Source organism: Henckelia pumila, chromosome 2 (genome assembly GCF_033568475.1).
Source record: "Henckelia pumila isolate YLH828 chromosome 2, ASM3356847v2, whole genome shotgun sequence".
In the NCBI taxonomy this organism is placed as follows: Eukaryota; Viridiplantae; Streptophyta; class Magnoliopsida; order Lamiales; family Gesneriaceae; genus Henckelia; species Henckelia pumila.
The window spans coordinates 5,426,514-5,440,424 of record NC_133121.1 but is presented as its reverse complement, the minus strand read 5'-3'; the positions used below and the strand labels follow the sequence as shown (position 1 = coordinate 5,440,424).

General features: G+C 34.3%; 1 protein-coding gene across 2 annotated transcripts; it reads left to right on the top strand.

Moving 5' to 3' along the window:
* The first annotated feature begins 7,059 nt into the window (after nt 1–7,059).
* On the top strand, nt 7,060–12,913 carry LOC140882675 (ultraviolet-B receptor UVR8-like). Of its 2 annotated transcripts, none has more exons than XM_073288815.1 (12): nt 7,060–7,423; nt 8,811–8,997; nt 9,225–9,371; nt 9,951–10,032; nt 10,275–10,430; nt 11,080–11,253; nt 11,532–11,603; nt 11,775–11,850; nt 11,996–12,110; nt 12,195–12,280; nt 12,375–12,427; nt 12,626–12,913. In XM_073288815.1, exons 1-12 carry the CDS (start codon nt 7,309–7,311, stop codon nt 12,728–12,730), a joined length of 1,368 nt encoding a protein of 455 aa, XP_073144916.1. In that variant the 5' UTR covers nt 7,060–7,308; the 3' UTR covers nt 12,731–12,913. The 2 variants fall into 2 exon arrangements, with proteins under 2 accessions (XP_073144916.1, XP_073144915.1); XM_073288814.1 differs by having other exon boundaries at nt 7,065–7,423; nt 11,775–11,846; nt 11,992–12,110.
* Nucleotides 12,914–13,911: the final 998 nt, after the last annotated feature.

Below are 13,911 nucleotides of genomic sequence, written 5' to 3'. Positions count from 1 at the left end.
GAAAGCTTTTACCTGGGTGTTATCAACCTTCAGAGTGAATTTTTTAGCAAGTAAAAATAATGGCCATTTTTCAAAAGCCCTTTTAACTACATAAAATTCATTCTCGTTGATATGCCATCTAATAGCCTCAGATTCTGAAAAAAGACCGCTACAGTATCTGCATGGTATTTCCCCATCTGGAGTGATCTTGGTAAGGACTGCTGCCCACCAATCGTCGCTGGCATCCGTAAATAATACCAGATCATCTTCATCTACGGGTATAGCCATTTTTGGGAAATTCTTACATATCTCTTTTAATTGGTTTACCCCTTTAGTATGGTCATCGGTCCATATAAACCTAGCATCCTTTTTTAACAAAGGACTGAACACCTTTCTGTACATTGCTAGATTGTTAATGAACATCCCTGCAAAATTAACTACTCCAAGAAAACTCTGGAGTTGTTTTACATCTTTGAGTTTATCTGGAAAATTCTTTACCTTTTCCACAATATGGGGTTGCAGAATTATTCTAGTTTCATCAATCTCAATACCGAGGAATTCAATTTTTCTCGTTGCTATGACTGCTTTCTTTTTAGATAAAACCAGTCATTCTTGTTTACAAATTTTAGAGAAAATCTCTAAGTGTTTAACGTGTTCGTCTATATTTTTTGATGCTATAAGAATATCATAAATATAAACAAACATAAAGTTGAAATAATCTTTAAAAAGGTTATCCATCTTTCTTTGAAATATCTGGGGTGCATTAGCTAATCCCATAGGCATAACTTCCCAAATATAGTGTCCTTGTGGAGTAGAGAAGGCTGTGAATTTCTTACTTCCTTCTTCCATTCGAATCTGGTAAAATCCAGACTTACAATCAAATTTTGAGAACACTCTAGCATTTCGTACACAGCTAATTAGGTGTTCTCTACTCGGTATGATGTACCCATCAAACTCCAGGATTTTATTAATATCTTGGTAGTTAATAACTAGCCTGAGTTTCTCTCTTTTTATTTCACCATGATTTTTCTACCAGAAAACCTGGGCTGCTATATGGTGAAACTCCTTCTTTGATTAAACCAAGGTCCAAATGTTCCTTGATAATCATTCTCATATCCCTTTGATCTGTTATGTTCATCGGGATAGACTTATATCTGACGAATTCATACTATTTGCCTTCCTTTAGAGTAAAACTGGCTTTGAGTTGATTTCTATCCCACCATGCCAATGGATGCTCGTTGTAACTTTCTTTGAGCCTCTTTTTGACATCTTCAAGGGATACTTTATTCTCTAACTCTATATCTCTATGATTTAGAGTTACCTTGAGAAGCTCCATATCCTCTGTTTGGAGTTCTTGTTATGTTGTTATTTTCAACATGGTTTCTCCAAACCTTCTTGGATCTTTCATTTTTGGGTGAAAAAGTTGTCTTTTATCACCACGCTGGCTGCGAAATATTATCGGCAATTGTCGATAAAAAGCAACCTTGAGTCTTTGAACGATAATTTTATGCTCACAAATTGTAGTGAACATAAGTCTTCTTGACTCATTGTCTTGTGTGTACTTCTTAAACATTTGTAAGAAGTTATTTCCTGACAGGATATCAGCTCCTGTATCATGGAAATATATTGGTGGTGTTTTTACCTTGTACCAAGGTGTTTGACCTGCACCTCCCATAAGGATCTCTGCTTGTTTTATTCCTTTGCAAAGAATTAAATTCTTTGAGAGAAATCTCGTCCAGCAATTTTTGGCAATTCCTCTTCACATTCTTCAGGGAAGACTCCTCTTTTTGCTGTACAAATTCCTGCTCCCGAGTCAATATAAGCTGCAAAATACTCAGCCTTATATTGTTCATATAACATCCCTATCAGAATGTATATGGAGAAAGGACTTGTTGTCATTTTTTAAAGGGATTACTAAATGGCCCTGCCATTTTTAACAGACTGTGTTGTAACTCAGTAATCCGATTAAGACTATTTACCTTTAGTTTCCCTAAGGCCTCAGAAGGTAAAGTATGGTTACTCCTTTCTACTTCTTCAATGCGTTCTAATAAATCATGTTCATGACTTACTAATTTCAACTGTTGCTTCTTCCTCTGTCTGTGAACAGAGTTCTCGAATCTGATTAAGGGATTGTCCCTTATCCAATTCTCTTGGTTTTCCATTTCGTAGAATTCTTATTGAATTCTCCAAGTCTTTTCTTTTGCCATGAACTCTATTCCTTTTTCAAGGCGTTTCCATGGTTTATGGTCCTCCAGGAATTTTAGACCAAGAATGAGTTGATCTATTTCTTTTCCTGGAATTCCCCAGATTTGAACTTCCAATTCTCCAATATTTATGACTCCTTGGTAAGTTCCTTTTTCCTGTTGTTCCAAATAGTAAATCGAGTTACAAGGAAACAAGTTCCGATGACTTGTAATTTCGAATACTATTTTCACTTCTTTCCATCCTTCTGGAGATCTAAGTTTTCCTATTATAGAAAACTTTTTTTTTTCTGGTGAAATTTCTTGAATAGGAGATTTGTCTCATCTCCTGCTTGTCATTCTGTCTCCTTGGAAAGATAACCTTCGGGGTTCTATTTTAAGGTCTCTGTATAGAACCGGTCTGTCTTGAATTTGAATGTCTGTTTCCTGAATTAAAGGAAACTCGATTCTTTCCGGATATATTGCTTGAGCAACTTTCCCAAAGATCTCTGGAATTTCAATGAACTCATTTCTAATAAATAATTCAGAATGGTGAGTATTAGAAAGAGTATATGAAATTTGATACGTAATAGAATATGGCCTATTACCTTCCTTCATTAGTCTTTTTTCCTTGAAGTTTTGATGCAAAGTCAAGGCTCGACTAAAATCTCTATCAGCTAAATTGTAGGCTATTCTTGGATAAATAACTCCCACAATTTTTCCTGCACATAAATTTCCCGAGATAGTTCCTAGAACCGCATCTTGTATATTCCCCATTCTTTTATCGCATACTACGATATCTATAGGTGAATCTATTCCCTCTTTAAAAGTAGTCTTGATCATAATCTGGATTGCTCCAATATGAATCCAAGACATTGTCTTTGCTACTTCTGCTTTTAATTTCTGTAATTCTTCTCGAATTTCTTCAAAGAGAATTAACTGCATTTCAATTTGATTACTGGTTAGTTCCATAGGGATCGCCATTTCCCTTCTGGATACCTTATAAATCAAATTATGTCTTCTTTGTCTTAGCCCTAGGTTTCCTAAGACTCTTTCAACTTGTCCTGCCGAAAATCCTTGGTACTTCTATAATGTTGGATTTTCTCTCATAATCCTTTGGACCATATTATGAGATATCGTGGTTTGACTAAAGAACCCAGCCAAACTTTCATGTGTTTCATGGCGAAACACTTCCTCTTTTCTCTGATTCTGATTCTGATTCATCTTCAGAAACTTCTCGACTAAACAATATCTCTTCTTCGTATATGCTTTCATCTGAGGGGATATCCTCAAATTGATATACTTGGACTAGATCTTGAAAGAAGACCGCATCATCCATATCTGGTGTTGCTTCAAAGAGTTTAACTCCTTTTTTCTTGTTTTCTGGACAATTTGTAGATATATGTCCTCTTGCTCCACATGTCCAGCAGTTGCAATCCTTGAAACTTTTACTTGCTCTTGTATGAGTTCTTTTGAAAGTTCTTCTTGATGGTGTTCTTCCCCTGCTTTGTGATGAGCCTGTTGCTGGGGATGTTCTTATAGGTTCACTTCTTCTACCTGATCTATAGGATCTGGCCTTTTGTTTGGACCAAAATGTTCTTGGTTTCCAAGAACTTTTCATTCTTTTATTATAGGGATTATTTCTGAATTTCTTCCTTTTAAATCCTTGTGATCTGTTTCCAATGATCGTTGGAAGATCATTTTCTCTACAACACAAAGGTGTACGCTTATCTATACCCCTTATTTTCTTGTAGTTCTTCTGTAATGCTGCCATATGGCACTATTCTGCTAATTTTCCTTTAAAAAAGGAGGCACGTCTTGCCAATGTATCAAGATTGTCTGGAACATATTCTTTAATCAGCATTTCTCTCCAAGAACTTAACATTTTTGAAAAAAATAGCTGAATAACTATATTTTCCTCGACTCCCGAATTCCATCTGTATTTAGTGAATAACATAATGTATTCATCAACTAAGCAGATATCATGTAACTCGAGGCTATAAAGAGCTTGAGTATATCTTCTCTTTTTCTCTGTATCTTGATTATTGAAATAGTCTACCCCTATGAATTGTGCTTTAAATAGGGTGACCATTTTTTCTCCAATCTCGCTGAGGAATTCTCCTGCTAAGATTGATTCCTTAGTTTCTGGCATAGTCATCTCCCATGCGATCTTAACAGATCCCATTAGACTCATTTCTAGAAGTTTAATGAATCCTTCTTTATTGAGATCTAATGTCCCTGTTGCTATTCTCATAGCTGACGTCCAATCATCTATAAGATCTTCTTTGTTTTTGAAGTCCAAAACATCAAGGTTTAACATAACCCCGTAAGAAGATCTAAAACAGTTTTTTCGTAAGGAGTTTGATGGAGTGAGATTTTACTCCTTCTTGATCTGGTTCCTGCTGGATGTGAATTTTCTCCAACCTGGAACTCACTATGTGGTTCTTCTGTTTTAACCACATATCTTGGGGGATTTCCTATGGGTTGTTCACCCTCAGGGAAATTCATTTTTAGATTTACTACTTTGAGATTCGCAAAAGAATCCGCAAGATCTTGTAGATCCTCAAGATTTTAATCTTTCTAAAGTAGTCATCAGATAGTGTTTTTCTCTGATACTGCTTTTATAAGATTAATCATCATTTCATCATTGGTTAAAGGTTTTTGGACCATTTTGGTTTTACCTTTCTGATGTAACAAAGGTTCGGTACCAAATGAGAGTGGTAACCTTCCTCCTGTATTTCTTTTTCTAAAACCCGAAGTGTGTTCTAGATTTATGATTTTATTTTGAAGATCTTTTAGGTTTCCAAGAATTTCTTCTTGTTTCTTAAGGATTTCTTCAATTTGCCGAGATATTTCATACAGCTGATTGCTGTAATATTGTACCGTCTTTTGAATTTCTCTAAGATCTCCGGAGAGTTTAGAGGAATCTGGGGTAATCTCTAAAAATAGAGAGTTAGAAATCATTTTTCTTTATCTCTTCAAAATTAAGAGCATTAATCACAACCTGTTGTAAGTAATCTATTGTGAATAGATTAACTTGTTTATAGGATTTCATATGAATAAAATCCTCTTGATTCAAACCTTCGTTTGAAGTCATCTTTTTTTTTAAAAAAATCTTCTTCTCAACAAAGAAAAGCATGAATTATCGAATAATATTATGTCTGAATAATTAACCTAAGACTTTGATACCATTTTTACGGATAATTCTTTGTACCATGAATAAGCACAAAATCTTCAGGTTTTAGCATAAAGTCTTTAGATTTTAAGTATAAAAAAACATAAATCCAGTACAAAAATTAAACAATTAAATATTCAAGTTTTGTGGTCCTAGGGAGCTATTGCAAAAAATCTTATGGGTAGGGAGTTAGGGCTAAGTCAAGTTTGGGTTTGGGGATTTATCACCAATTTGCTCTTAATTATTTACAGTTTTTTTTTAATCTCTATTATTTTATTTACAGTTTCTGAACACATTGTTTATACGGTCAAAGATACAGTTAAAATTTCTTAATTTTTAACAAAGACAATTTTTAAAATAACAAATCAATAGGTTTTTTTTTTGGTATAAAAATTAGATCTTTTATTATATCTTCGTCTCGATATTTGTTTTTTCAAAATGATACATATTTAGTTTTTTCAAAGCAAGTATGTTAACTATTTTTTTTTTGACGGTATATGTTAACTATTAGTCTCACATGCTAACTACAATATACTTACACACACATATATATATATATATTTCAAATAGCTATAAATTAAAAATTATGGATTGTAAATATTAAATATTCATTATTAAAATAAAATTATATTAATAAAACGTAACCAACAAAAGACAGCGGTAAAACGAAGAAATGACAATAAATAACTTATGAAGCATGTTCGAGTTGATGAAGTATGTGATTGTTTGATTAATGCTCCAGCGTTCAATTTTCCTATCAAAAATTTCTCGAGACAGCCTGTCGCACAAATTCTGTCTGGTACAATTTACATGACTAGCGTATTTTATAAGTTATTACATTAGCTTGAATTTATCTAATACACATCGAAGAAAAGTAACTATGAATTTCATCTGGGACAATATATAAATTGACAAAAAAAAAATTTTAAAAAGAGATTAAAATAATACAGTTCAATACTCTTATAAAATGTTACTCTTTATAAATGTTCCAATTTGATTCATAGGCAAGAATTATTCCATTCATATTATTAAAATAAAAAAGAAGGAATTATTCCATTCATATCTAAAATAAGAAACCGCAAAATCAAATTCAAAATCATTCAGGTAATGTATATAAATGCTTTAAAAAAATAATTTTCATTTTTTCAAAGTAAAAAAAAACTGAGAATAATTTTAAAAAAAGTTTCCAAATATTACATTAATGTGTTAGTCGAGCCTATGTCATGCAAAGATTAAGCCCAAAGCTCAAGTCAAAACCAAAAGTAAATGATAATGTAACAAATAATGTTATACTATTTAAAAAAATCCGATATACTTTATATCGAAATTTACATTAATTATATACTGAGATTTTGTTATTATCATTAATTTTTATATTTAATATATCATGAAATTTTACAAAATTTTTATATTAAAATTTTTATTACCCAGAAATTAATATACAAATATGGGCGAACACGGTAAGTTAGATCCTACCTATACAGATATATGCTTTGATATAGATTTAACGATGTACATTTACCAATAAATATGAGATTAATTATTTTTTAATAACTCAACATATATTGATGAATAAGAACTCTTGTATCTATCATGTGGTAACCTTTATAAAGGTAAGAAATGAACCCGCGGACACAAGCATATCTCTTAAAAAAAATATGTTTCACGCCAAATTTGAAAACAGATACATGCTGGGGACACATGCATTCATTCAATCACTATCAGTCTTCACTATAAATACTCTTATACCACACTCTTCTTCCTCTGTTATCTCTTTCGTTTTCAATATTCACTGTCAAAATCCTGACTTCATCACTTCTAAGCACTTTCTTTCTTCCCACTTTCTTTGACTTTCTTGCTTGGAAGTTGGAGAAAAAAAAATAGCTTCGACCCAAAGATCCCAAGAAATTGTTTTCACTGAAGAAACCGAGAAAGACCCACAAAAAAAATCTTGAAAGTTTGCGTTTTGGAGAAATGGCAGAAGGGCAAATGCATAGTGGCGGTAGTTCTGGGAATGAGGATATTTCTGGCCCGATTCGTGGGGTTCTTCTCATCTCTGCTGGCGCAAGTCACTCTGTTGCTGTACTCGGTAAGTTTATGTCTATGTTTCATACGTAACGTAAGACCAGGAAATGAGCTGTCTTTTGGTATATTTTGGGTTAAAGTTTGTGCTTTATGGGGGGAAAATCAGGGGCGACTTGTTTTGTAAATGGTTACCATTTCTTGGTCAAGTATCTTGTAAGATTCTGCAGATGATCCATGTCAACAGGGGTTGAATCCATTTTTTGAATCAGTGAAAAAAGTAAGAATCTTGGCCTGGGTTCATGTTCAAAATGTATTTGAAACATTTCTGTCTAGAATTTGTTAGTATTTTTGCACAGTTAAGGGGGCAACCAGTCGACAAATCGGCCGGTTCGGTCCCCACTTGCTTGTACTTGGCAAATCGTGGTACATAGGTTTGTGTCTGCAATTAATCTTGGTTTGAACATTGGCAATTCATTTATTTGTTCTTTAATATAAGATAAGACTTTGATTTGATGTAAGTGCTTATTTAATTCATAGATATTTTCTTCGTGGACTGGGGTACTCCACTTAATGCAGTTTACACTTGCTTAATTTTATGTGGGGTCGATGATGCATTCTTGCTTGGATATTTCCTTGACTAGCTGGTGCCTATGTTTTGACAAATATTGGGGGTACAAATAGGAGTTTAATGCTGCTTCTTGTTTCTTGGACCGGGGGTGAATTTCGAGGAGAGTGATTGGCTATAGCTTATTTTTAATTAAAAACTTTGCAACTTGTTGGATTTTGATGATATACAATACACTTTAAAATGGTATAATCTTATTTATAATGGTTATAAGATTCCAATCTTTTTGTTGGATTTTTATAGTATTTTCTTAGATTGACTCAATCATAAGTACTTCTTTCTTGATTTATGATTACATTACTGACAAAATATTTGATTTATATGCATGCATTTGACAATTTATTCTGAGACTCGGTTACCTGTAATTGCATTTATATTAACTGTGTTCCGAAAATCCAAAGCAAGTGACATGTATGGCAAATTTCAAGTGTGCCGGAATTATTTTCCCTGTGTGCTTGTGAAGTTCAGGATGAACATTTCGAACATGTTGAATTTCTTGATATTAGGAACAAAGGAGGCGGACTAGAAAAGTTAAAAAATGAAGCTGATAAAATGGCTTAGGGGGTGTAGGAGTTGGTTTCTTTGTCTAATCCTGGATTTGATCTGTTTATTGTAATCCTAGTGAAAATAACTTTGGGGGATCACTTGTGAACTTAGTTGCTAATAGTTGGTGAGCATTTTTCATGCTGTTCATATCTGTTGAATTCGCTTCATGGGACTGGGAAGTGATGAGAAACTTAGTTATAGTTCTGTGTTGCCTTAAATTGACAATCTTGATGGTAGGGGCTGAATGCAGTGAATTAATTATTTTATTCATATGTTGCAGCTGGTAATGCTGTTTGTTCTTGGGGAAGAGGTGAAGATGGACAATTAGGGCATGGAGATGCAGATGATCGGTTTTCGCCTACTCACTTGATTGGATTGGATGGTAAGGAAATCGTGTCTGTGTCTTGTGGAGCTGACCATACGACTGCTTACTCGGAGTCACAAACACAAGTACATAGCTGGGGATGGTATGTCTTCTGTTGCAAAATATTTGTGTTTAAATGATGTTTTGACTTGTGCAAGAGTGTTGTCTTTTAGTTTTCACCTGCAACAGAACTTAGTCGTCAACTATTAATGATGTTAGCAAGCTTTCTTTCCTTTCAAATGCACAATCTTTGGTTTCTTGGGAGTTAGAATGCTTCTAAACTATCTTAAATCATTGCATTAATATTGGTTCACTATACCAAAAATGTAGGGGTGATTTTGGAAGGTTAGGCCATGGAAACTCGAGTGATTTGTTTTCTCCTCAACCAATCAAAGCCTTACAAGGCCTACAGATCAAGCAAATTGCTTGTGGGGACAGCCATTGTTTGGCTGTGACAATGGAAGGCGAGGTTCAGAGGTTGGTTTCCAATGCTGTGGACTCTCTGCATTTTCACGTTCATACTCTTATGAGCTTAGATAAGAATCCGGAATTTCAGAAAGCTTTATTCATAAATCTTGATGAGTTACAAATAACCGCAGAAAATCTATTGTTAGTATCACTATCTCTATGATAGTAAAAGATGCTCAATTCCCTATACAGGAGCTGCTTTTGTCCTGGATGAGATGACAAAGCTAGAATTTCTATAGCTGATGATAATGCTTCTTATACTCCTTTCAAAGAAAATCTTTCTTTTACTTTGTAAAAATTTGGAAGCAAATGCTTGTCCCACTTTGCTCTTCTAAAACTATGAATCTACCAAGAGGGGAATATTTTTTTGGGCAATGGTTAAAGGTTTGAGTGAGATACAGACGATTCCATGGCATGGTAAGTCATATATTAAATTATTCCAGCAAGCAACATATGAAAATATTATATATTCAAGGATTGTGATATGATTTGCAAAACTTTCGCCATGTGCAGTTTAAAGTACTTATCCTAGGAAGATTTATGTATATCTTAGTTTTGCACTTGGATCTTACTTCCACTTAACTGCAGTTGGGGAAGGAATCAAAATGGTCAACTGGGGCTTGGGAACACAGAGGATTCACTTGTACCCAGGAAGATTGAAGCTTTCCAGGTATTGTTAGTTAAATAGTATTATGTATTAATTACGGAATGGAATTCTTTGTCTCTCCTTTGTTGGTCCTCTTAACAAAAAATGCACCATAATCTTAGAACTCGGTGCATATATGTATTCTTTTCCCTTCCTAATATTTCTTTCAAACTATATCTTGGGAAGAACCACATTAATGTATTTAATGTTGCAAACTTTTGATTAATCCATTTACAGATAAAACAAAAGTTTTTCGCATTTTGTAGGGAATATCTATTAAAATGGTTGCTGCTGGTGCTGAACATACAGCTGCAGTAACAGAAGATGGTGAGCTTTATGGCTGGGGTTGGGGTCGATACGGTAATTTGGGATTAGGTGATAGAGATGACCGTTTAGTACCAGGGATAGTTTCATCTGTGGAGGTATTTTACTGCTCTTATTAATATATGAGTAAATTGCCATAATTTTTTCATTCTGGTATCATAATATCTATGTATCTACATATTCTCACTGTTTAATGCGTAAAGAGTATGAGAATGCGCAAGTTGAGAAAAACCAGTTCTCACTAACTTGATTCTTAATTAGATGTTGCCTTAATGTCTTAGTCCTATTCGTGCACAATGTTAGAAGGTCAGAAAAGGGCATACTTTAAAAATCTCCCAGTTTCTGAGTTTTTGCTTCACGAAGAAGGCTATTACTGCAAGGAAGTGAACTAGCAGAGGAAATAAGGTCTGACATGTGCATGTTTGTCACAAGGAAGCTTGGAACTATGGTACCATATATTTTGTTCCTGAAAGTCTTGTAGACTTCGATAATTTGTCCTTCCTAGACCCTAGTAACTTGTTGTAAGAATAAATACTGGACAAGCTCATCAAAGTTGTGTGAGATTCATATGTTGTGCTGAAAAAGAAAAGTGTCTGAGACATAATTGCATGCGCAAAGAAATCTCCTTTGCTCATCATTAAAAGGGGGTCTACCCATATAGTCGCTAATCATGGGTCAAATTTCATTGCTAATTCTAAGTTTAGTTGAGTGCCTTTCCGTTACCATTATAGTAGTACCATGTTGCAGGGTGAAAAGATGGTTTTGGTGGCATGCGGATGGCGGCATACTATATCAGTCTCCTCTTCTGGTAGTTTGTTTACTTATGGATGGAGCAAATATGGACAACTTGGACATGGGGATTTTGAGGATCATTTAATCCCTCATAGGCTGGAATCCTTGGGTGGAAATTGTATTTCTCAAGTAAGCTTTCTCTCTGCCATAATTTAGGAAGCAGAAAACCTTTTATTTATTTGTTTTGGTTGCGTTCAACCTAATGTAAACCGGAACGAGCCACTGTGGATCCTTGTAAACTCCTCGCATTTCTTGGTCGTTTTGTTAAGTTGAAACAAACTGTTTTTTATAGGCTTTTTAAATGGACTCATTTCCAACAAAGCTCAAGGACTGTGTAACTACAACTGGTGGATGTTCTTTGTTATACTCTTGTTTATGTGTTTCCCTGGTGGCTGTTATCTTTTCAGATATCGGGAGGTTGGAGGCATACCATGGCACTGACAACAGATGGAAAACTCTACGGTTGGGGTTGGAATAAGGTCGGACATCTAGTTCGTTTCTATGTTGCCAGAACATTATCATGTCACTCCAACTTCAAAGAACTATTTGCATTACTGACTTCTCTGTTTTTAATAGTATGCCTCGCGTAATACCTGAACTTTCATGGTCTTTGGAACCATTTTAAATGTCTGCACTTCTTTGCCTCACAGTTCGGACAACTTGGCGTTGGCGACAATATAGATCATTGCTCACCGGTACAAATCACATTTCCACTTGATCAGGCATGTATTCATTTCTAGCCTCAATTCCTTCAATTTTGACTGGTTCAACTTTTCACCTTGCCATTTTCCGGAACTCTTTCAACAGTGAAGCTTTACGTCGAATTCTCTTTTTGTTAGCTTCTCCTATCCTACTTGATCATTGCAGAAAGTTGAGAAAATCTCGTGCGGTTGGAGGCATACCCTTGCTGTCACTGAAAGGCAAAATGTCTTCTCCTGGGGAAGGGGTACTAATGGTCAACTCGGCCATGGCGACACTGTTGACTTGTAATATCATATCACCCTCCCTTCTGTTTATTCATGTTCCATTGCTTACTCTTGAAATTCATAGCTACCATATGAAATTTGTAGAAATGCTCCTAAAATTATAGTGGCCTTGAGTAGAGATGGATCAAGTGGACAACACTTCGAAGTCTCAAAAGTTGACGCATCATCAGGTGCCTTAAGCACTTCCTGTTTTGTATCTCACAGTACATTATCTTTTCATCCATTTCATAATCTTGTAGTAACCAAATTAAGCTCTCTCATCAGAAAAATCTTCGGTTTCTCCGACAGAGAGATATGCAGTTGTTCCAGATGAAAATGTAAGTGGCATGAATATATATCTTTATGGTGTTAAATTACCTGGAACTGCATTGGTCATAAACTTCATGAATGTGTAGAAATCCTATTTCACATTATAACACATGGAAGAAAAATGCACCAACGGGATACAGAATCGAAAATTCTAGAGTTTCTTGGACGATGAAGATAGTTTCTGAGGGAGTATTATTCTTGTGCAGGTTCAAGAACAGCAAGCTGGGCTATCTGGCAGCAACATAAGCGACGTAAACGTCCCTGCGTACGATGTGAAGAGGATGAAGATATCAGATAGCCAAAACTTGTGAAACGAACTCCACCCTTGATAGTTATAGTTAATGCTGGTTGTTTGTGATATTAGAGATGGAAGTTATGTGCTAAAAGCTTTATCTTCAACTTGTAATGAATATTCGAGGAAATGTGTTGTTCAAGTTGGAATAAATTATGGTGTGAAGTGAAGAGAAATCAATTATGAGCTGTGGTTTTGTTCATTGATTAAACTTTTCAATTGGTTTTCTTGAATTTATGTTAGAAATTTTTTTAAAAAAATAAATTATTTTATCCAAAAAAAGAATGAAATTCCTATAGTCATAAATTAATTCAAATTGAAAGGATGTTTTGAAAGATTATAATATTGTGTTTTGTCTTTCTAGGATTGATAGTTAATATTGTGTTTCTTATCTATATGCTTGATATATTTTAAACTAGGAATAATTTTGATTTGAATTGAGATAATATAATATTTCTAGATTTAAAATATGGTTGATTGGATTATAGAATGATATTTCCTATATTTGAAAGAGTTTAAATATTTATATATTTACTTGATTATTTTGTAGGAGATATTATTCACTTATCATAATATATCTGTATCTCCTAACTTATCTTTATTTTTTTTTATCTTTGTAGATTGGTTCGAGTTTGAAAGGAAAGAAGATCAAGGTTTATTGGAGATAAGATTGTTCAAGCTTAATTGGGTGTCCTTCACATTGAATAAATAGGAGAGCAGATCGTGCAGAACGTGGTGTGCAGAAATATAGAGTTTGAGCGAGATAAAGAGAGCGCACCACAGGGCTTCATATAGACAATTCAGAGATACATTCACGAGAAATCAAGAGCTCTGAATTGAAGAAGAAGATCGAAGATAGCACAACAGTGGTTGTTGCGTTTCTGTATTGCCGTGAAGTTTTTCCAGAACACTTGGAGTACTTTACACTTGCAAAAGTGTTGGTCGAAAGACCTTTTGTTGTTCTCATATTTCGGCAATCAGAACCAACTCCTTATTCGGTTTTATTGTTCTACTTTCAGTAGACTTTTAAGGGAGTTGTTTTTATTTATTCTTTATTTTCTCACATGCTTTGAGAAAATTGATTTTTACAATAATTCACTAGTTTTAGGGTTTGTAAAACTCTTTGATTATTTTCTAGTGAAAGTTTTGCCCTGAGGCGCTGCAAGAGTATTTTATACTCTTGCTTAAATATTTGAGTCT